Genomic DNA, 24157 nt, shown 5'->3' with positions numbered 1-24157 from the left:
GTATCCTAGTTACCATAGAAATGGAAGCATCTGCTCAGGAGATATTCCTGTATACTGGGCAAATGCACTTGTTTATAGTGACCTTCCCTCTTGTTTTCCTCAAAAACAAATTAGACAAAAAACATTCTGAACCTGTGTGAAGGAGCTAACAAGAATAGAATGAAAATATTGTCTCCAGCGTTTTTCAAACACATTCCAGAAGGGAGAGGATGACTCTCAGTCGACTGTAGTTTGGTTCTCTTTTTCTTCAAGTCTTTCTAGAAAGTACAGACTTTTAAGTCCTGATAAACCAGTGTGAGCATTTTTTAGTGTTGTGGGGTTTTCTTTTCTTTTGTTTGTTTTGGTTTTTAATCTTCCTTGTAACAGGAGAGGGATGAGGAACTTTTTCGCAGGTTGAGGAAGATGATTTTTCTCTATTCTGCTCTGTTGGGACCTCACCTGGGGTGCTGTGTTCAGCTGTGGGCCCCCCAGCACAAGAAGGACATGGACCTGTTGGAGTGAGTCTAGAAGAGGGTCACAAAGATGATTAAAGGGCTGGAGCACCTCTCCTGTGAAGACAGGCTGGGGGAGTTGGAGTTGTTCAGCCTGGAGAAGAGAAGGCTCCAGGGAGACCTTACAGTAAGCGGCCTTCCACTGCCTAAAGGGGGCCTACAGGAAAGCTGGGGAGAGGGACTCTGTCAGGGAGTGTAATGATAGGACAAAGCGGAATGGCTTTAAATTAAAAGAGGGTAGATTTAGTAAAGAATCTCTTCCAAATGTCTTGTCTATGAGGGTGATGAGGCACTGAAACAGGTTGCCCAGAGAAGCTGAGGATGCTCCATCCCTGGAAGTGTTTAAGGCTTGGTTGTATGGGCCTTTGGGGGATCTGGTTTAGTGGGAGGTGTCCCTGCCTCCGGCAGGGGGGTTGGAACTGGATGATTGTTAGGTCCATTCCAACCCAAATCATTCTTAGTTTATTTGTGCATAATATCAAGCAAGTGTTCTAGAAAAATCAAGCCAATACTTTATTTTTCTCTTGCTAAGCAATTTTCTTGGCAAGACATCCATGTAACAACCTGCTGGCATTTAATGTCATGCGTATAGACTGATCCAGAGAGAGAGCAAAATTAATTCAATCCCTGACTGTAGGAGTCACTCTCTACTGTTGCATATCCTGGTAGGATGTGTCTCCTTTACTAGTAGTGGATAGTTAGCCATTATAGAAATATAGCTTCCTCAGCATAAAGAACAGTGCAACTGGTTGGAAGTGGCTAGTGGTTATTGAACTGACATTATGTACAAAGAAATGGGATATAAAGTTCCTACGGATTATTTCTCTAGTACTATAAATAGCATCAGAAGCGGGGGGGGGGGGGGGGGGTTGGATGTCAAATTTAACGTGAGGACATTTAAAATGACTGAGGACCTCAAGGTCTATGAGTATTTTTACTCCTGAACAAAGCTCTTTCTTAGAATCATTTAGGTTGGAAAAGACCCGTAACATCATCAAGTCCAGCCATCACCTAACACTGTCCAGTGTCCACTACTAAACCATGTTCCTAAGAGCCACATCCACACATCTTTTAAATACCTCCAGAGATGGGGACTCCACCACTGAGCAGCCAGTTCCAATGCTTAACCACTCTTTCTGTAAAGAAACCATTTCTGACGTCTAATCTAAACCTATGGTGCAACTCGAGGCAATTACCTTGTGTACTATCATGTGTCAACTGAGAAAGGAGACCAACATCATTCCTAGTTCTTAAGGCATTCCTCATATGCCAAAAACAGTGATGTCAATTTAATTATATGTTCTGGTACTTAAAAGATCTATGTATCTATGCTTCTTCATAAAGCAAATTAGCATGTGCTGGATTTCAAATGTCAGTGCCTAGACACTGAAACACTGCAATGTTTCTGATGCTGTGCGTTGTAGGGACCACTCATTTTGAAGGCATCCAAGACTGTTGGCTATTGTCAGTAGTACTGGCATAAACTTCTGTATTTTCAGTACATTAAATCAGTCTTCTAAATTAAATGACTTTAGTATCAGAGGTAAATGATGATCCACAACTACTTTTACAGTCCATCAGGAACTGCAGTGCTCAGCATCCAGGAAATTCGGATTACCGAGTTTGAGACTCAGACAAGCTTGCATGCTTAGCATGTGGTAAAATATTCTGGTTTCCTAGAGAACACAAAACTTACAGATTCTGTTTACAGATACTGGAATTGTCAAGCATATTTCAAGATGTGTATGTTTAATTATAAATAGTTTATACAAGAAAGAGAAATGCATTGTTTCTTCTCAATAAGAAGTAATCTGTTGCTACTCACCAGTCCCGTGCTTCTTACTGGTCCACCCACTCCAGGGGGAAGATTTTATAGTATAAAAAAAATGACAAGATGCCTGCATAGGCAAATTTTTAAAAGTCATAAACCCAATTTTAATTACTTAATGTTAACCTAATTTAAGTAGTACTTCAGCATTACACTTGAACGTGGTTCCATAGTTTGTTTCTGTTTGCATCTGTTGATTTACTGATACTTTGCTGACTCTGCTTCCTTCTAATTCCACCTAAGCTTTTAAGTAGTGGTGAATACTTAAAGGTTAATCCCAATTAGACCTGATTGCCACTGACATAAAATGTTCATGCTTGTAAACAGACAGCTTCTCCAGGATCAGTTACTGAAGGTTGTAGCTCATTAGTATCTGTAACAGGATTTTCCCCTGTGACAATAAAACATAATTAGCAGCAGATAATGAATTTAAACTGTAGTGAACTGTTTCTAAAGAAGTCTTATTTACTGCGTCATGTCCCACCCCCCCGCCCCAAGAAAAAAAAAAAAAAAAGCAATGTGAAAGAAAAATGCAACAGATTTGTGACTGAATGATTAGTGGTAGAATAAAATTGATATTGGAGGAAAAGTATGATACAGCCATTTCCAGTTTTCAAGTTACTGAGGCAAATAAACTAATGCTTAAAATCTGGAACAGAATTTCCAATTCAGAGAATTAAAGGCCGCAATGAAAGTAAGTCATAACTAAAGATAGTTACCAATAAAAAACAGCAAAAAGCTGTAAGAGAGTATCTTAGGTCACTTAGGTGATTCTGATTTGAAGTTTTGCATGCTTAAATTCCAGTTGCTTTAACTGACAGCTATGTGTAGTAGTTTGGAGTGACTGTCTACTATTTTTTATTACTACTATTTGAGAAATGCATTTTTTTATTAAGTAGACAGTTTAGGTGTATACTAATGATGACACTCTTTTACTACTAGAAGTAGAACTTAAATCAATTATTACTGTCCTCTGAAGAGGCCTCTGAAGACCATCTGGTCCAACCCCCCTGCCAAACAGGATCACCTAGAGCACATTGTGCAGGATGGCATCCAGGTGGGTTTTGAATATCTCCAGACAAGGAGACTCCACAACCTCTCTGACAACCTGTCCCAGTGCTCTGTCACCCCCACAGCAAGGAATTGCCTTCTCATATTCAGCCGGAACCTCCCGTGCTTCAGTTTGTGCCCGTGGCCTCTCCCCCTGTCACTGGGCACAACTGAAAAGAGACTGGCTCCATCCTCTCAACACCCTCCACTCAGATATTTATACACATTCATGAAGTCTCCCCTCAGTCTTCTCTTTTCCAGGCTAAACAGGCCCAGTTCTCTCGGCCTGTCTTCATACAAAAGGTGCTTAAGTCCCCTGATCATCTTAGTAGCTGTCCTCTGGACTCTCACCAGTAACTCCGTGTCTCTCTTGCACTGGGGAGTCCAGAACTGGACACAATACTCTAGGTGTGGCCTCACCAGAGCTGAGCAGAGGAGCAGGATCACCTCCCTTGACCTGCTGGCAACACTCTTCCTAATGCACCCCAGAATACTGTTGGCATTCTTGGCCACCAGGGCACATTGCTGGCTCATGGGTAACTTGTTGTTCACCAGGACTCCCAGGTCCCTCTCTGCAGAGCTGCTCTCCAGCAGGTCAGCGCCCAACCTGTATTGGTGCTTGGGGTTGTTCCTTCCTAGGTGCAGGACCCTGCACTTGCCCTTGTTGAATTTCATGAGGTTCCTGTCAGCCCATCCCTCCAGCATGTCAAGGTCCCTCTGAATGGCAGCACAGCCCTCTGGTTTATCAGCCACTCCTCACAGTTTTGTGTCATCCACAAGCTTGCTGAGGGTGCACTCTATTCCATCATTCAGGTCACTGATGAGAAAGTTGAACAGGACTGGACCCAGTACTGACCCCTGAGGGACACCGCTAGCTATAGTCCTCCAACCAGACTCAGCACTGCTTATCACAACGCTCTGAGCTCTGCCATCCAGCCAGTCCTCAATCCACCTCACTGCCCACTCATCCATCCCACACTTCCTGAGCTTGGCTATGAGGATGTTATGGGAGACAGTGTCAAAAGCCTCACTGAAATCAAGGCAGACAACAGCCGCCGCTCTCCTGTCATCCTCCCAGCTAGTCATTCCATCATAGAAGGCTATTGGGTTGATCAAGCACGATTTCCCTTTGGTGAACCCATGCTGACTACTGATCACCTTCTCCTCCATGTGCTTGGAGATGACCTCCAGGTTGTGTGATTCCATCACTTTTCCAGGGATTATGGAGAGTGGGCTACCAATAACATCAGCCAGCTCCTAAGCGCTCCTACATGTGTCCCATCTGTGCCCATGGATTTGTGGATGTCAAATTTGCCTAAGAGCTCTCTGACCGATCCTCTTTGACCAAGGGAAAGATCTCCTTTCTCCAGACTTCCTCCCTTGTCTCTAGGGTCTGAGATTCCTGAGGGCCGGTTTTGGCGGTGAAGACAAACGAAGAAGGCATTCAGCAACTCTGCTTTCTCTGTATCATTTATCACCAGGGAACCTGCCCCATTCAGCAGCAGGCTGACATTTTCCCCAGTCTTCCTTTTTCTGCTGATATATTTGAAGAAGCCCTTCTTGTTGTCCTTGACCTTCCTTGACAGATTTAATCCCAAATGGGTCTTGGCCTCCCTTGTAGCAGCCCTGCATACTCTGACAGTGTCCCTATGTTCTTCCCAGGTGGCCTGTCTCTTTTTCCACACGCTGTGAACTTCCTTCTTCTGTCTGAGTTTTGTCAGGAGCTCCCTGCTCATCCATGCAGGTCTCCTGCCCCCTTTGCTTGCCTTCTTACTCGTAGGGAAGACTACTCACAGAATGGACTCACTTCCCCACTGTGGAGAACTTGACTGGATGCAGTGCCATTTTTTGCTGGTCTGTTGTATGAAGGCTGAGGGATAGATTGTCTGAAGGACTTGGAAGTAAAAGGACTTTATCAGTGTTCCCTTTTTGTTTTGTCTGAAATGCACTTAGCAAGTACTTATAACTGCTTTAGATTATATAAACTGCTTACATTACTGCCAGCATCTTAACAGAGCTAGTGGTGTTTATTTTTATTGCCAAGAAGAAAGTGGCAGTGCATGTACAGCAAGTAAATGTCTGTGCTACTTGCTTGGAAGAGAACTTCTTCCAGCTTTCTCCTTCCTGCTGATGTCTGCAGCTACAAAGAACAAGAAGTGTTTCACTTTTTCTCTGACTGTCCCCCAACTTACCTTTTCTTCAAAAGCAGAAAAAATGTACAGAGTGATTCTCTATTTTTTTTCTGAGTGCTCTCAGTGTCCTCTTGAGGACTGAGGACAAAGTGGGGGCAACAGAAATTGCAGAATAATAGGAGTAGCTGGAAAAGAAGGGAGAAATGATTTGGGACTGTGTGCACTGTAGTTAGACCCATGAACTGTGACATTTTCTTTCTTACTCCTGCCCATCTCTTTTGTTTTGTTGGGCTGTGGACGTGTCAGAATGGACACAGGGCCACCTCCATGTTGGCATATCACCTGCCACTTAGGGACTTTCTATATAAATGTTCTCACCGTTGCTATGACATTTCTTAAATAAATAAATAAATAAATAATAATAATAATCAGATATTTTTAAAGTTTTTTTTTTTTGTTTTGTTTTGTTTTGTCCTGAGGTTTCTTTCATCTTCAAAACAAACTCACCTAATTGTTACTGCACTAGTCAAGACATGTTTCCTTCTGATTTCTTGGAAAAATCTGTAGCATTCATCAGATGGTCTGCATTTTCAAGTTCAAGATCATTGTTAAAACCAGTCTCTCACTATTGTGTGTGGCATTCTTCACCTACTTTGTGAAAACACAAAAGTTTATGTGCTCTAAACATACTGCTCTTCCAGCACTTCTCCGCATTTTCTGCTTGGGTCTTAAATACTGTATTCTGATAATCATAGAATGGCTTGGGTTGGAAGGGAACTTAAGATCATCTGGTTCCAACTCCCCTGTGCTTTCACTATTTTTTATTCTTGTTTTGTTTTGTCAACCCCCCCCTTGTTTTATTTTCTCTGTCTTTCTTTGAGACCCTAGGCTTTTAGGTTATGCAACCTCTTTCAAGATCTATTATCAGTAAATAATGATTGTAATAACTATCTAATAAGAAAGAGGCATTGCTAGGAAAGATTGCTATTCAAAAATACGTATCTATTGTAGTATGTTCTCCACCTTTTCTCCAATCACTACTGCTGCAAATTTATTCACTGCAAGCTTTCCTTGGTATGTTTTTTTTTTCTTTGAAGTGCATGCAAAGTCCCTAACCCACTTAGCTGTTGTGTCCAATGTACTGCATTTACTGCAGTATTCTGCCAAGTACTGCATTTAGAAGCAGCACTTGGCAGAGGGATTGAGGGAAGGAAAAACCATGAATGTCTGGAAAGTATGCCAGGTACATTGAGTCTTAGTTATCAGCAGCAAATCCTTACATATGTCCAATTTAACATTTTATATCTTTGTGATTTTCCTTTGCATTAGTTATGTATTTAAAGTTTATTTGAGGGCTGTACTAGTTGAAGTGGGTTTGGTCATCTTGTCATCTGCTGTCATTGAAGGTGGTTATAATTGTTGGATTTTTATGCTCTTTCAATCAAAATGCATCTTACAAAATATACTTTACAAAATATAAAATCTTATGGATTCTCTGATTCTTACTGTCTTCCCCACATCAGCTTCTGCCTATCACTGTAGCTTGTCAGTCTGCACTAACTACTGAGGATTGCAACTTTTAGCAGAAAGGGAGAATAGCCATGAAAAATATAATGGAAGGAATCAACAAGAGCTCTGCGTATACAGACATATGTGAAAAAGTGCTAGAAGCATTGAACCAAGAAGTCATTGGAAGGGTTTTCTGTGTTTGAAACAGATAGAAAGAAGATGATGCACTTGTGTGAGGAAAAAAAAAAAAGAAAAAGAAAAAAAGGATTTTCATTTTAAAGATGTAATGATTTGTAAGCATGACTGATAAAACTTTTTTTTTTTTTGAAAAAGATAATAAAGCAATATGATAATTCATTCAATGTGCTGTACTGGTTAAGCTTCTGCTCCTAAAGAGTGGTTAGATGAAGAGGACTGTGTGCCACAAAACCTGTTATTAAGGTATCTTCATGGTGTGGTAATAGTACCAGTTTTTATGGCAGTCAAAACCATCCTTTTTACGGTTGAAATGCTTCCAAAGGCTGTTTTACAAACTGGTGCCACTGTTTTTTCCACGTATGTGTTTTTTCTCTGTTTTTGTTGTTGGTGGTTGTTGATTTTTTTTGTTTGTTTTTGCCTCTGTTTACCTGAAGAGGTAAAATATTTACAGCCAGGTTTGAATTCCAAGTCTTTCAACAGTGGGCAGTGAAAAGAGCAGGTAGTACCAACTTACAGACATCTTTAAGAAATGTCTAAATGATTTATCTTCAAAATAAGGAAAAACAGTTGAACTTGGAATTTTAACATTAAATTGTGTAATATTTTATTAGCCGTAGCCTGGACATGAGGGAGCTCAGTGGGCCTGCCCAAGAACCCATGCTGCTCACCAGCATCCCCTCAGGTCCAGTGATTTCCCTTTAACACATCCTCATCAATGATGGATGTCAATGTAATTTTGTATTTCTTATTTTACACAGCATCATGCCCTAGTTGGAGGACCTTTGCTTTCACAGATGGTGATTCAGCTTCATATTCTGTGCATTGGAGTCTACTTTGCTGCTTGGGTGTTACTGACCAAGTGCACATTGGAACAAGCACTAGAGAAGAACATTTGCTCACAGAGCAAATGCACTATATGTCATAACAGGACATCTCAGATCATTTTTTTTCTTCTGCTTCAGATGCACTTTGAGTGTCTGCCTGTGGTCCTAATTTGTCCTTTAGTCTTCATTAGGTGTACTAAGTTAGAAAATCTGTGCATACATTCTCTGCTCCAAGCAGTGAGGTGCTGCTCAGACTTCACTTGCTGCAACGCTGTTGCTTTCTGACAAGAAAGCATTGGGTCACAATACCTAGCAAACTTTCCCTTCCCTTCCCTTCCCTTCCCTTCCCTTCCCTTCCCTTCCCTTCCCTTCCCTTCCCTTCCCTTCCCTTCCCTTCCCTTCCCTTCCCTTCCCTTCCCTTCCCTTCCCTTCCCTTCCCTTCCCTTCCCTTCCCTTCCCTTCCCTTCCCTTCCCTTCCCTTCCCTTCCCTTCCCTTCCCTTCCTTCCCTTCCCTTCCCTTCCCTTCCCTTCCCTTCCCTTCCCTTCCCTTCCCTTCCCTTCCCTTCCCTTCCCTTCCCTTCCCTTCCCTTCCCTTCCCTTCCCTTCCCTTCCCTTCCCTTCCCTTCCCTTCCCTTCCCTTCCCTTCCCTTCCCTTCCCTTCCCTTCCCTTCCCTTCCCTTCCCTTCCCTTCCCTTCCCTTCCCTTCCCTTCCCTTCCCTTCCCTTCCCTTCCCTTCCCTTCCCTTCCCTTCCCTTCCCTTCCCTTCCCTTCCCTTCCCTTCCCTTCCCTTCCCTTCCCTTCCCTTCCCTTCCCTTCCCCTCCCTTCCCTTCTTTTCCATTCCTTTCCCTTCCCTTTCCAAGACTGTTTGTTTTCATTGTTTGTTTGTTTTTGTTTTAATTGAAATGGTTGTTTTCCTTAAACCAAGCTGATTTTCAGACTATTTTATTAAGGTCAGTATTCTTTTATGTAACTGAGTGCCCTTACTCTGAAGAAGATGCTGTGAGTAGGGACTAAGTGGTATGAATGAAGCCTGAAGCATTGTATCTTTGCAAAGGAAATTGTTGTGTTCATGCTGGACTGAACACTATCACTCCAGATTCTGTAGGGTTTACCAGAACCAGAAACCACAGTTACACATCAAAGTTCCTTTTCAGACAGAAATACAAAGTGTCTAATGTACCCTCTCTTTACAGCGGCTCTGGCATTTGTCAGGCTATTCACTAAAATGAATCAGTTTACAAACCTATTAAAGACTTGTGTGTAGTGTTGTTGAATTAATTTCTATTAGTGAGCTGATAAACGGAGTGTAAGTATTAGTGAGCTAAACAAACAGAGCCCACTTGAACACTAGAGCAGGAGTTAAATGGCAGAGTTACATGGGAGGAAGCCTGGCAGCAGCCAGGACCAAACCTTCCCTTCACAGGGGATCAGATTAATCTCCTGGCTGGCCCAGTGTCATGATCGAACTGCACTCCAAATCTGTGTATAAAATGTCGCTAGTCTCTTTTCTTCCTGACATTCCATAAGGCAGAATGACAACTGCTTGAGACCAGTACTGTGATTGCTTATACTGCCAGTAAAAGTCTCACTATGGATCTAAAATGATTCATACAGCCTGCAATTGAGGTTAACTTTGTCTTGAAATTTCATATTCCCTGGCTATTTTATTTTATTTTTTGGTGTAAGGGATGATGTTTTTGTTTGTTTAAGCTGTTTTAGAAATACGCATACTGAGCATTAACCATGGCCCAGCATCACTCAGATCTGCCTAGAATCAGTTCCCTTTTTGTGCAGTGACCTTCTGGGAGTATTTTTGGTTTTGAAGCTGTCTTTTAGAAATGAAAGAGCTAGGGAAAATCATCTCCAGTGCAATTGATGTGGCATTTTGAAGATTCATTTAGTCCCTAGAGGTGATATTACAGATTTTACAGTTACTCTTTCTTTCTTGTAGGCACTTTCTGACTGCACTCCATGGAGGTCCAGGATTTTAGTGCTCTCTGTGCCTGAAGACACAGCAGAGCAAGCTAACGCAGCAAGTGGTGTATGCACGAGGCGTTTTGGAGGAAAGGGGGGATTCTGCCGTCCTCTAGCCTCCTGGTGGCAGCAGTGAACAATTTTCCATGCAAGGACCTGCACTTTCCCTGCGAGAACCCCCCTGCCTCGTCCTTCCTGGCCCCCATCACAGCAGAACCGCCGTTGCAGCTTGTGAGTGATGAGGGCATTTTCCTGAATTCCAAGTTTCTGTTTTTATTTTTGTACCGATTGTTTATGATAATAAAATACTTGGATGTTAAGGAGTTTGGATGTCAGGCCAATCTGACCCTCAAGAGTTGGCTTGAACTGCCTGAGGAGCGTGGAGTCCTTTTGATGTCAGTGTGGATCCAGCTTATGCCAGGGTTTGATCACGAAGAATTCACTTCAAAGTCTGACCTTCCTTTTGTGGGTGGCCTGTTGCATTTGTCTTCAGCCTGTGCCTTTGCCTTAATATGCAGCCTTTGGTGAGAAAAAAAATGAAAAGTCTAACTTTTCTACTGAGCAAGGCTGTTCTGGCGTGGGGATGGAGAAACTCCTCTGCACAGTTGTTCTCTCTGTGACAGTGCTGGTTGAATTTAACCATGTGTAGCCACGCTGTCTCGGCAGCCAGAGCAGGGTCTCTGCTCCTTTTCCCAGGTGCTAGTAGAAGTGTTTCAAGCAGTTTCTTCTGCCAGAACAGTTGAAGGAAGGAGGGTTGTGTGGGTATTTGGTGACCTGAAGAACTGTTATAAGGGGTAGTGAACGACTCACTTTCAGGTTTGATACTAGTTCATCTGGTCATTGATAGAAGGGGAAATGCTTTTGCTTCTAAATGGAGCAAATCTGGTTCAGAAGCTAGAATGACCATTTAGAGACATTTCACAGAGTAGAAGTAAGCTCTGAGCAATTTTATTTTGAGAACTCTGATAATCTCTGTCTTGGGAACTACCTGGGGAATGCTTTAATTTTTCTCAGCATATTTCCATTAAATTACCTAAGTACATAAAAAGCTAGTACCTCTGACCTTTCTCTTTTTCAATGCAAGATAAAGAGCTAGATTACAGTCAAATGCCGTGTATTTTCTCTACTTCTGAATAAAGAAGTTAATAAAGGTTTTGTAAATAGCAGATAAGCATGAATCAAATATTTTTACATAACATAAAAACAGAACAATCTAAACAGTTAAAGCTACTTTTAAAGCAAGTAGACGTATTTTTTTCCCTCCTAGGTTTATTGATAGTCCTTATTTTTCCCCAGAAATTTTAAAGCTTATTTCATTTATAATCTTAAAATTATACATACTTAAAGACTGAATACTACTGTTTGCCTTAGAAGCCTGGGAATAGCACCAGATGCATATTAATCTATGGCTGTACTCTAGCTACCCCTTTAAGTGCTATCTTTCTGAATGAGAAAAGCAAACAGCTGCTGAATTGCACTGAGAAAGTGATGTTCTTCTAAGACAAGGATTTGTGCAAAAGCTATTCTAATTGGAATTCTTCTCACTGTCTCATGTAGGGACAGACTCCAGACTCCACCATCCCTGCATGCTACTATTTTTTTTTTATTTTTATTTTTTTTACTTCAATAATTCACAGGCCTACAAGAAATAGAAGAAGGAATACTTAGCCGTCTAAAAATGAAGCCAGGCCATCCAGGTAAACAAATTGTTTCTTTGTCTACGAGGGACAACATGTTTGCTAAGTCTGTAGTGAAGCATCATGATAGAACATATTTTCCTTCTCCCTCTGGGACTCATTAATATCTGCAATGAGTTAAAATGGAAGACTTAAGCATGGCCACATTCTGTGAGTTTTCTAATTTATCAGTGTTTTGAGAATCCCCCACTCTGTTTCACCAAAATCTTAGTTATACCAAATTAACATCTCATAAAAAAAGCCCTATCTACTTTAGCTTTGATGGTATTATCCATCTTTGTTGAACCTAAGCATATTTTCCCTTGAAGTGGTTATTTTGAAATCTTTTGATTGTCAAAGCCCTATGGCATTCAAGTAATCAAGATAATCAAGGCTGTCCTGCATTACTTTTGAATGCCATCATGTAGCACTTGGCTATTTCATTTCACAGTAATCTAGGGGCACTTGTGATGCCACTGAAAGTCTTGGTGGCTGTGACAGTAAATTAACTGTGCCCTTCTCAAAAGGAACCATTGTGTCAACACAACAACAAAATGGCAAAAATGCAGTGTTACATTTCAAAACCAGCTGATAAAGATATGCACAGCCCACTGCAGGTAGTGAGGAGTTTGCTCTGTGGGACTATGAACTCCTTCCTTCCTCCGGGCTGGTGGAGCTCCTCTGGCCAGTTTGTATAGTAGGAGCATCAGGTAGGGTGTCTAAGGAGTTGGGCAGGTGGGAGGACCTTGCTAGAAACCACCTACAGAAAACGCTGGTACTGACAGAGCTCGGGCATTCCAGGCAACATCCGGTTGGCATTGTGGTGCCTCAATTTTAGGCATAATCTATACTATTGAATTCACAGACTTAAGGTCAGCACCACTGCAATTAAATGAGGTAAGGTACAAGGCAGAAAGCTGTGTGGGGTAATACAGTAAAGAAAATGATGAATTTTTAATTAAGGAAAACACAAAACTCTAACTTATGGTTTGCTGGAAAATGCCTTACTTCACTAAGAGCCTGTTCCCCTGCTGCATGAGGCAAGGCAAATGATCCAATTATTAGGAAAGAGAAAAACAACAACTCTGAGTCATTTTTTTGCTTCACATTTCATGTGGCAGCTGCCGGAGATCTGTCCTCCAAACTGCACACTTCTACCATGTATCTTGCATCAGCATTAGTCAGAGCTCTTCAAATCAAGTTAGGGCACAGACCAATGAAGAATCTAATCCTGCTCCCCCAGACTGTCACATTTGTATGTTAAATCAGCTCATAAGGGAATCATAAAGCAATCACAAAGACACCAAAGCTGCCGTCAGCAAAATGGTGGGATTGGGTGTTGGAGAGTGGAGTGAGGAAAATGTATTGAGGAAGAAGAGCATGCAGCAGGTTCTAGGCAAGTTGAGCTGCCTAGTGTGTGATGCCTTGGTTCAGAGTACTCAGATGGGATTTAGCACTATTGTTTTCTCCTGAAGGAACAGAAATGTGTCTCCTCCATGTCTAAAAGGTTTTTGGCCTCTAACCATTAGGTTATAGAGTATAACCTAGCTATAGAGTATAACGAGTCCTGCCTTCATGTGGCTGCAAGGTGTGGGAACTGCCTCTTAAGTCCTGCCAGCTCCTTCAGACGGAGAAATTAAATTAAGGTGTCCCTTGTCTTGGAATGTTGGGTGGTCACCAAAGTTTAAGTCCTTTAATGGATCTCATCCGATAGATGTAACCTATTGTCTCAAGCTGCACGTTGAAAATGAAGCACAGTTGTGTTTTTGCATACTTTTTACCTGCTGCCCCATTCAACTGCAACAGGGGTCTAAAAGAGAGGCTTCCTGTGACTTAAGGAAGCCACTGGTCCTATTATTGCTGTGCAGAAGGGCCATGCAAATTCATACCACCCCAGAGCCAAAGTAAAGAAGCTATTCTTGTCAGTGAGTGCTGGGATTGTGCCTGCTGCATTGTGTGCAGTCCAGGACAGCAAACATCTATCACAGTCAACTCTCAGGGCTCAGCTGTGCCTTAAAGACACTGTTTAGCTTTTAACAGAGCTGCTTAGCACACAATGTGCTGACTGTCATTCCTAAAGAACAAAATGACAGCTGGGCTTATGATAAGTTTGTCTGGAGGTAGAGAATGAGATGAGCAACTTGGTTACAGATTACCTTCTCACTATGCAAACGAAAAATGTCCCCATGCTTGACACAATTTGTATGGATGTAGCAAAATCAATGAACTTTTTCACCCTCAGCTGTCCCAGGAGTGAGCTTCACACCATTGTCTCCAGCCTGACTCTGAGATTTGAATATGACAATTTATATTCAGCAGTGCACGGCAGACACAACGTGGAAGTTCAGGAATTTTAAAGAGCATCTCTGCTGTCAGGCTGTTTCACAGGAAGAGTGCTGATGAATAACAATCATGTGACTGTCGCCATTGCTTCTTTTTGTTACCCCGTAGTTTATACTATTTGGATGTGGGTATCAATTAAATAACTTTTCTTTCATATCTGTTGCTCGGGTTCCTATCTTTAAAATCCTAGGACTGCTCTTATGTAAAAAGAATATTCCTGGTATACTGTGAACTAATACAAGAAATGCTGGTCCCATCTAATTTTTTTTTTCTTACTGCTATTTGTTGCGTAGTACTTGGGGTAACATGCAAAAGCCAAGCTGTGCAAGAAGGCTGAGTAATTTCAGGAAATAAGGTACTACTGGAGATGGGTTAAGGTGTCAGAAAAGTGTCATTAATATCTGTATATACCAAAGTATCTTGACTTTAAATTATATTTAAATTTGGCTTCGGACAAGAGCTAATAAGATCCTTTTCATGAAAAATGTTATATTACCTATTACATGTTTCATCTGAGTATTTTTTCAGAACATTTCTCTAACATTTACATCCTGTGACAGGCCTGTTATTTTTCTAACATTTCAATAAGCAGATATATTAAACATAGTAGAATAAATGTAGATTATCACTTAACCCTAGAGAAGGTATTTGTTTAGAAATGTTTTCAAAGCTGATGACATTTATCAACTCAAAATCCAGATTTTTCCGCTAAATCTTGGCATAATATAGATGATTATGGAGGTGGTGGTGGGGAAAATAGTAAAACCAGCATGTTGTTCACCTAGGTGTGAAAATGGAAGTCACTTGCTGGGATGAAAAGTACAATTGGGACACTGAAGGATAATTACCAGTGCAAGTGGAAGCTGAAAGCTCATGGAGTGTAGATGCTGCTAATATTCAGGAAGACATTCTAGGCTGTTTTCCTGGTTTTGAAAGATGATGCAAAACCAATTTCAGCAATGCAGTCAGTATACTATTTGTTTAAGACTACCCTGGCAGCAGTGAAGAGTCTGACCCTTAATGGTGGCAATTTGTTTCCCTTTGGTTTGGTCATTGGTCTTCGACATTGGTCTGATCGGTTTTAAGGGGTCACATCTTTGCGTGGATCTAATTCAGAGTTTCTGGGTGATTTGTCTGAATAATCTCCTTCCAGATAGCTGATGAGCACTTGAGTGCTGCTCTCAGACTAACAAAGCCAAGAAAAAATAAATCTTTTGTTATAATCTGAGCCTTTTTTCTTTTAAAAGTAACTCATTTCAAAACAGATTTCACCATCTAATTTTTGTTACTTTCAGCCTTTTCAGTTTATCTCCAATTAGCTTGACTGATCAATTTTCCCTCTTTTCCTTCAGCTTCCGTGTTCCAACCCAACATCCAAGGCATTGCTTATATCAGTGTTGTGGCAAAGGGCGGGCAGCACTTTCTCCGCAGCATTCAGATATTTTCTTCATGGCTCTCCGTGTGAAGTCCACCTTCCCCCTTTCTTTCTTGAGAGCAGTGTACTCGTAGGCCTTCAGCTTGCTGTAATAGTCTGAGAATTTGTTGTAGAGTATGGAGATGGGCATGCCATTCAGGATTATACCGAACGCGATGCAGAGGAATGCGAACAGGCGGCCAAGGTGAGTTTCTGGACACATGTCTCCGTATCCCACTGTAGAGATGCTGACCTACAAGCGAATCAGCAGTCAGTTTATTAGCTGGGAAGAGACATACAAACGGTTATCTCCTTGTAATCTTTCTAGATTTGCTCAGGGATCAGAGATGATTCAGAAGCTAACATTCTTGCACTTTGCATCACAAAACTGCACTGGCCTTTTTGGATACTGTTAATTTTATGTAAAAGTCCCCAGTTAAAAGAAGTTAATAAATAAATAAATAAATCCCTCTCCTGCAATAAAGAAAGACAACAGTGCAGTGAGGCACCAGTCAGGAAGATTTTTAAAGACTTTGTCCTGCAGAGGGAATTTCCAAATGTTTCCCCACCAGCGGGTGGATTTGCTCAGCTGTGGATAGAGAGGGCAGCACAAATCCAATGACAACTGCAACCCTGCTACCTCATTATGTCACTGGGAACAGGCACCCCTCTGTGTCTAAATCCAGTGTGCTTATGAAAGCCGGTACTTTGTGACTTATTGTGTGTGTTCTATTTTGAGTATTGTGTGTTCTGAGTGTTGAATGTTTATTTTGAGTACCTTTGTTTGTCATATATATACATATGTGAGGTGTGAATGAAAAACATGAAAAACTTCAGCTAATTGTGAAATATATTTCTATAACGTTTGCACTGTTGGAAGATGTGACCCAGCTGTCTGAAGTTTTTTTATAAAATTGCCTTTAATGTTTACATATATACAAGGACCTAATGAAAAAACACATATCTTTCTCAGCTGTCTAGAAATATTTGCTCACAGTATATGCTTGCAGGTATTTGCAAAACTTTTGCTGAATTTTGCTGAATTTTTATTTGAATGTGTTTTGGGGTAGATGAAAATATCTTCTGTGTGCTTGTGAGTGATGGTATTTTATATTCGCAGTTTATATGAACCTGTGAATTTTGCCATCTCATTGTCTACATAGTTCATAAAGGATCTTTTTCCTGAGCCTTCAAGTTTTTCTCTTTTTAAAATAGGTATGTATGAATGAGCTTTGTTTTATACGGCCTCTATACTGTACCAAGCAATGCAAAACTTTCTTTGTAAAATATAGTTTTAAAAATTCCTGGCTGTTTGCTTACATGGATGTTACATATAAATAATGTACTCCCAAACAGTCAGCATGAAATAACTCCTTTTATGTTCTTCCACTCTATGCATCTTGATTGTTTATAATGTTTACATTTAGTAAACATAACTTATATATCTCTGGCAGGTAAAACTTGCAGGTTTCTGCAATCTGGCACTTCCTTGTAATGTTCCTGTGCAAGGGATCTTTTTCAGCCAATGAATTTTACTTATTTATTTATTTATTTCACAGTATCTGAAGAGACTGTTTGTATCTGGTAATATAAAACTTCCACAGAATACAGTACAGGCAGGAGTTTCACTGTAATTCTCTTGTGGCTTTAGCACTGAAATAAGTCTCTGGAAGGTCATGGTGTGCAGCCTGCCATCCTCTAACATGCTAAATAAAATGTTATTTCAAATAGAGAAAGTATTAGGCTACATGAGACAGCACTGGATAAGCATATTTGTAGGATGCACCTGGTGCTTCCTGCGGAATAAAAAGGATTAGTCATTTGGTTTAATGGAAATTAAGTCACTGGATTTGAATGATAATACAGGATAAATATCTCCAAAAATAAATACTGAGATGAGGGCAAGATGTTTATCTCTACCAGCCAGGACAAAACTATTATCCTGTGATAAGGTTCTGTTCCACTGGCACAGTCTTCTACATCACTGTGACAGTTTGGGAGGGAGAGTTGTTCTCTCGGGTGGGTCAGACTGTGGACACTGCTGGATTTTGATGAAATTTGAGTGATCTGTATTTCTTAATTTTTACTTTTAAAGAATGAATAGGCTTTAAAAATTCCTGTGTGCCTCAGAATCACAATGTGCATGCTCCAGCACGTCTTTTGGATACACTCGCTAAGGTAAATAGGCCTTTCTCACATAGTCATGTGGGATTCAGAGGAGTATCTAAATAATCATGGTGTTACCAGTTTGCCGGAGTGATATCTTAAGATTTTTTCATGTATCTTGCATTTTTAGAAATCACTACAAACACATGGGAAACCACCACATTTAATTAGTCACTGCTGAAACAGGGAAGTTGGCCAGGGCCTCCCCAGCTGCTGGCCAGAAGTAGGAATCTTGGACGGGTTGGGGTTGCCATCCTGTGGGCCCCACGCTATGCTGATTGTCCAGCGTGAGTTCTTCTGATTCTTTTCCAGTCCGTTTGCCTTGGTTTCCCTGCCTGGGAAGTGATGGGGATGTAGACATCTACATAGCCAGGTCCAGGGGTCAGAGGTGTCCCTGGAGCCCTGCCATAAAAATGGGTTATGGAGGACAGCATTGGTTGCTGTGAAAGGAAATATACATACCCTGCAAGTGATGGTGGACTAGAACAAGCCTTAGCACAATGCCTTCTGACTTGACTCAGGCTGCTGTAAAGATGCACAGATGCTGCCGCATAAAGAGCTCTTGTTTTCCAGCTCTCTGATGCTGCTGGCTGCAGTACAGGGAGGGATCAGCTTCACTTCTCCCCACAGTCAGCCCCCCCCCCCCCCCCAAAAAAAAAACCAAAAAACACGTTATTGTATAGATGATAATTGGGAAACTGCCATACTTGAGCATCAAGATTATCTGCTAAGCATCTACTTACAGCCTGTGCTTCCTTTTCCCAGCCTCCATTGTCTGCTAGTCCTTATCAATCCAGAGGTGTTTCTTTTGTATTTGTAGCTCACCTTGAAGGATATAACTATCATTTTGGTCAGCCAATAGTCTGAGAAAAATTGGTTAGCATACTGGAAATAGTTGCATGGCCATCTTTGATTGTAAATGCTTCTAAGGTGAACTATGAGTTTGGGATGCTGAACCATTCTGCCAGTACACTGTCAGAGCCAGGAGGATTTTAAGTAAGGTGGAGTACTTTAAACTGTCATGGTTCTGTGTTCCCAGCTAAATCTTCATGCCCCTGCAAGAGGTGAACTAAACAACATGGAAAACATTGCCTGAGAAACATCCCTCCACATAACAGAGTGTAGTACAGATCAGTGATAGTTTAGACCTCAAGGAGATGTGCCCAAATGCCTTGGAGCAGAGACCCCCATGGCAGTCTCTAGAAATGAGGTCATTCTGCCTTCCTTTCTAAGTCTTGTCAGCAGAACCTCAGCCAGTTACCCACACTCCAGTTGCTTGGGAAGGGACTAAAATCACACTCTTTCTAGCAAAGGCTGCAAAAATACTCAAGGTGACATTAACCAGACATTAACCCCCCTTACTACAGACTGATGTGGGGGTTCGAACCAGTGACCTAGATGTAGAAGGCAGCCTATCCCATTATAAGCCCCCTGAGCCATTCCACTTATTTTTGCATTCATTCATCCACTCTGGCGTAATACAAATAACCACCAATGTTTTGTGTGTATATATGTGCAGACATGCATCCTGGAAGTGCCACCTAAGGAGCAGAATGCAATCTCTTGTGTAAAACAACCATTGGTCCGAATGAAATTTAATAACCAGAGCTCTGGGACAGTTTGGACTTTGCAAGTTTGCCTGTCCAGAGTACAGTGAATAGTACATAAACCACGTTTTATCAACTTGCAGTTGTATGATGGGTCACAGTAGATTTTCAAAAAGATCAAGAATGAAAATCCCACATCCAGCTGCAACCAGCTAGCCTGATACACTCTTTTTTTTCTTTGCTTGTTTTGGCAACACTGACAATGGGATTTAACGGAGAAATGCTTTTCATTTCTGTCTCTTTTCCCCCTTCTTCTTTAAAGGGCAAGTACTGCCTGCATTTGGTCAGATGGGAATTTCAACACCGTCTGCCTGATTAAGCCTTGATTAAAGCTTACAACTGAGGTGAATGGGTGCATGCATGTGTGTGCGTGAGTGAGTGCGTATGTCCTGTAAGCTCTGAATTCAGAGCAGATGTTCACTGATCTAGGCCTTCTGTTTTCAAGACCGTCAGCAACTCTAGCAGGGGAGGGGAGAAGAGGGTAAAGGAAGGGTGGTGAGGGAAGGGAGGGTCTCTGGCTACTCAGCAAGGTGAGTTGTGTTTACTTACGGCAGCCCACCACCAAGCATGGGGGATGCTGGTGAAGTTGGTACTAGAGACGTCATGCTCCACTGTGTAGACCATGGCAGAGAAGGCGAAGATGCCCATGGCAATGAAGAGCAAAAGGCAGCCCACCTGCTGGTAGCACTGGCGCAAGGTAAAGCCGAAGGCACGCAGCCCTGTGGAGTGGCGGGCCAGCTTGAGAATGCGGAAGATGCGCATGAGGCGCATGATGCGAAGCACTTGTCCCACTTTGCCCACCCGTCCCACCTTCTCGATATCATGCTCATGCTGGGAGCCCCGGCCCCGGGGCTGGTCGTCATCAGCGAAACATTCGAGCAGCAGCTGCAGGTAGAGGGGCAGGATGGCAATGAGGTCCACAGCATTAAGCGCGCTGCTGGCAAAGCGGCGCAGGTCTGGGGTAGAGACCAAGCGCAGCAGGTACTCCAGGGTGAAGAACGCGATGCACAGGGTCTCGATGTGCTCCAGGACAGGCCGACTCTCCCCACTCTTCCGGTCCACCTGCTGCATCTCTTCCACTGTGTTGAGTGCCAGGGCCACCACGGAGATGAGCACAAAGAAGCTGGAGGCCACCGCCATCACTTTGGCGGTGACAGAGGAGAAGGGCTTCTCCATGAGGTTCCAGAGGCGCCAGCGCTGGGGCCCATAGTAGCGCATGTGGTGGAAAAGCTGCTCATTCTCCTGAGCCTCTGCCTGGGAGCGCAGCTCGCGCTGGACCTTCAGCTGCTCGCTCAGCTCGTCGCGGCGCTCCTCGAAGCAGATGCGGCAGCAGCGGGGTGTGTATTTGAGCCGCACGCCCCAGTAGCTCAACTCCTCCAGGAAGCTGCGTGGGCAAAGCTCGTCCCTCACACGCAGCACCCCCGAGGCGTAAAAGTTGTACACCAGCTGGAAGACGGCTGGGTCACGGTCGAAGAAATACTCGTCCACCTGGGCAGCATAGTCATCGCACAGGCCCAGCTGGCAGCGGCGGTCAGTGGAGGTGGCCAGGCGACCCAGGCGGGTCTTGGGGTAGATGGCCACTGCCTGGTAGGTGAGGCGGTAGCTTTGGCCACCGACATTAATGTTCAGCACGGATGAAGTGGATGCCGTGGCTGGGGCTCCAGAGGAAAAGGCAGGGGAGCAAGGAATGGATGATGAGAGCTTGTTTTCTCCCTCAAATGGGTCTCCGGTTGGCCATTTTCCTTGTTCTTTCTCTTCTTCTTCCTCATCTTCATCGTCCACATAATAGTTGTAATTCCCCTCCGGTCCAAGGAGCAGCAGGGGCTGGGAGCTCAGCCGGGCAGTGGCAGAAAAGCCACTCTGCTTGTCTAAACACATGCCTTCATCGTCCTTCCTCTTGGCGGGCTGTGGAAGGACATTTGCTGCTTCCCTCTCTCTTCCTTTAGCTTTAAGGAAAGGAAACTGCCTCCTCATGTTAAACTGCAACATACTATTTTCCCTTGCCCTTCTCCCTTCTTATCATTCACCTGGTTGACAAATTACCACCAATCCTTTCCGGTACTAAGAAGAATGACAGTCCTGCTCTCTTCTCTCTTCACCTCGGTGATATCAAGCACAGCGACAGTTCTGCATTTTTCCTCCTGCCAGTCACCACTCCAGTTGCTGTGAAAGCTCAGTGTGGGATATAGACACATGAAGACTGCTGTTGACTGTTTTAATCTTGCTGACAGGGAAGATCTGAGTGCTTAGAGAAGGGGATTTAAGGGCTATTATCCTGTTCCAGCCTCATGTCCCTCAGGCTGTGACGTGAATGATTATGGATCCATAAATCTATGAAAAATCAGTAAGGGGGGAAAAAAAACGTAGTTTTATTGCTAATAAAAAACCATACATTTCCCTAATTGAAGTATATAGGGATTAAGAATAATCTGAAAATGAAAACATATGAGGAGCAGAGAGAAGAGAGGGAACATTATAGATTTCTTTCATCTACATCAGTATAGTATGTCTTGGTTTACCTTAATGAAAATAATGAATAACTTATATGCAGATATTTTGTGGGGATTCATTATCATAAGTCTTAAAATATTTTCCAAAGATGAGCAAATAAAAATCATTCCTCTTCATTCATGGTTAGCATATCTGCTGTCTGTCTGGTTGCCGGCACAGGTCTCATGCTTCTCTGGACACAGCTCAAGTGAGAGCGGGCATGTGAAGGGGTTTCTAGCACACTGCTTCACTTCAAACTCTTCTTAAGATGCTGAGAAAGGGAACAGGGTGCAAAGCCACTCCCCCCTCTCTTGTAGGGCATGTTTAGTAGCATAAAGCCATGTAAGGTACCTAGCAGGACAGGATAGATTCTTTCTCCTTGTTTTGGTGGAGGTTTCAACCTCAGCCCTCGGTGAGCTGGCTCAAGCATCTCCAGTAACAATGAGCCTCCTGAAAGCCAGGTTGCTTCCCCTTGATGCTGGAAGCACTTCAGCTGAGCTAGAGCTCCTCTAAAGAAGAGGATACACACAATAAACGTATGGCTCCTTCAGCATACTCTTAGTCCCTGAGTTTTTTTTAACACCAGCTCATTAGCCCTGGTATATACAGGCCGGTGCAGGATGGGATGAGGCACTAGGAAACTCTGAAACTAGAAAGCTCTGGCAACACCTTCACAGGTACAGAAAGCTGCAGTGTGAATGCTTGGAGCAGCCAAAAGCTAGGTTTTGTTTTTACTGCTTCTCAGTCAGAAGAAATTCTTGTTGGAAATCTTGAATAATCAGTGACTGTGTTAGCCATCCAAGCAATCTTTCAAGAGCAATTTTATTAAAACATTGACACAAATTCCAAACTACCCCTAGGAACTGAGGATGAGGGGAAGTATCCTGGTTTCCATCCCTGCTCCTCAAACACTTATGCATCTTACCAAGTAACTCAATATATAAGCAATCCCTAAAATGAAGAAGTCTCTGTCTCAAGGAGTGGCAGCCAGGCTTCCTGTTACATCTTTGGCTATGTTACCTTTGTATTCCTTCCTGCTCAGTATCACAACTTCAACATTCCTGGCTTACCTAACAGCAAGGGGCCTACAAAAGGTTAATTCAAACCAGGTTTCCCATGGTAATGAGTGTCTATCAAAAAGGTTTGGTAGGCCTAGCCTGCACCAGAATCATGGTATGTCCCAAAGTGCTGCTGTGGTTGGACCACAGCCGACAACATGGAACATCTGCCTGTGCACCTGGGCACAGAGACATAATCTGAGCAAATCTGGATCATTATCTTCAGGCCCTGGGAGAAACCAGTGATCTGGAAATAGACCTGTTGCAAGAACTCAGAGATTTCTTATACTTGGGCAGCAGGTGCTCTTAGAAGCTGTTTTGGATTGATGTGATTGAGTTCTGTCCCAGCCTGAGTTCTTGCATACAACACAAAATGATTCTGTTGAAAAAAAAAAGCCACATAAGCAGAAAAAGTCTGTGAGATTATTAGTTTGACTGATATAAATAGTAAAAAGATCAGCTGCTGTTGAGCATATGTTTCTTCAGGGTCTGGTTAGTGTCAGCTATCCAACAGAAAATGTTCTTCTACCATCATATCTCACCTAAATAATATATTTAGAGGTACTGTAGCCATGAAAGTCTGCCCTTTGGAAATAATACATACGCATAGCTTGCCATCTGTAAAACCAAGTGTTGCACAGTGACTGAACCTGTGTATTGCTAAGGGCTTTCCATCTGCAACCCTTTAGCCTGTCTTCTACCTTCAGCTCCCTACCCTTTCACACAAGCTGTCAGGACATTGTACCCCAGCTCTCCTGCGGCAATATCTTTCCTTTGTTGTTCCCAAGCAGGCAAATAATTTTAGTTTGGTGGCATTATGTGAAAAAATCACCTTTGTTGTGAGAATTACTCTTTCTTTTCCACCTTTTCCCTACCTCCTTGTTGTAGCTTTTACATTTACTAGGTCTTGACAAGGACAAGGTCTTGACAAAAGACATCATAACTGAATGTTTGACAGTACCTCTGTTCTCAGACTGCATACTAATGAAGGCTTCTTCAAGTCACACTATTTAAGGCCTGTGTTTCTAGCAATTCATATTTAGGTGCTCTTGGGGGTGTTTTGTTTCATGAATTTTCCACTGCCCATTCTCTTTATCTTTCTCGATGCAATAAAGGTAAGGCCCATGTTTATAGGGATTGTCAGTGCCTTATTACAGACACCCATCTGCTTTGCAGTTTTCTTTGAATATTAAAACGTGCTGTGGTTAGTCCTCTGTTAGCAACCTTAGTACAAATTAATGTACAATGTCAGGGCTGTTTCTTTATCCTAAGCAAACTACTTCAGACATAAGAAAAACACTGGTCTGCAATACTATCATTTTACTACCAAAAATTATTGAATGTTTCTTAATCAAGATTCAAGCTAGAGTATAACCACATTCCTCTTGCCAGACTT

General features: G+C 42.5%; 1 protein-coding gene and 1 long non-coding RNA gene across 2 annotated transcripts; one reads left to right on the top strand and one right to left on the bottom strand.

The window, feature by feature from the left end:
* The first annotated feature begins 9843 nt into the window (after positions 1-9843).
* Positions 9844-15123, top strand: LOC125180503 (uncharacterized). The gene is made up of 3 exons (XR_007159077.2): positions 9844-10238; positions 11645-11704; positions 13926-15123. It is a non-coding gene; the product is annotated as an uncharacterized lncRNA (long non-coding RNA).
* A 294-nt stretch (positions 15124-15417) lies between these two features.
* Positions 15418-21206, bottom strand: KCNV2 (potassium voltage-gated channel modifier subfamily V member 2). Its single transcript, XM_013198845.3, has 2 exons — positions 19763-21206; positions 15418-15693 (listed from the first exon to the last, which is right to left on the bottom strand). Exons 1-2 carry the CDS (start codon positions 21200-21202, stop codon positions 15418-15420), a joined length of 1716 nt encoding a protein of 571 aa, XP_013054299.1. The 5' UTR covers positions 21203-21206.
* Between the last annotated feature and the right edge of the window lie 2951 nt (positions 21207-24157).

Source organism: Anser cygnoides, chromosome Z, assembly GCF_040182565.1.
Source record: "Anser cygnoides isolate HZ-2024a breed goose chromosome Z, Taihu_goose_T2T_genome, whole genome shotgun sequence".
NCBI classification, from domain to species: domain Eukaryota; kingdom Metazoa; phylum Chordata; class Aves; order Anseriformes; family Anatidae; genus Anser; species Anser cygnoides.
The sequence above is the reverse complement of the archived record's forward strand: the minus strand, read 5'-3'. Positions and strand labels throughout refer to the sequence as shown.

Excerpts from the sequence above, each read along its gene's own strand:
- KCNV2 (XM_013198845.3), bottom strand. The coding sequence starts at position 21,202 with ATGTTGCAGTTTAACATGAGGAGGCAGTTTCCTTTCCTTAAAGCTAAA. Across the intron at positions 15,694-19,762 it reads ATGCTTGGTGGTGGGCTGCC|GTCAGCATCTCTACAGTGGG; the intron begins GTAAGTAAACAC and ends ATTCGCTTGTAG.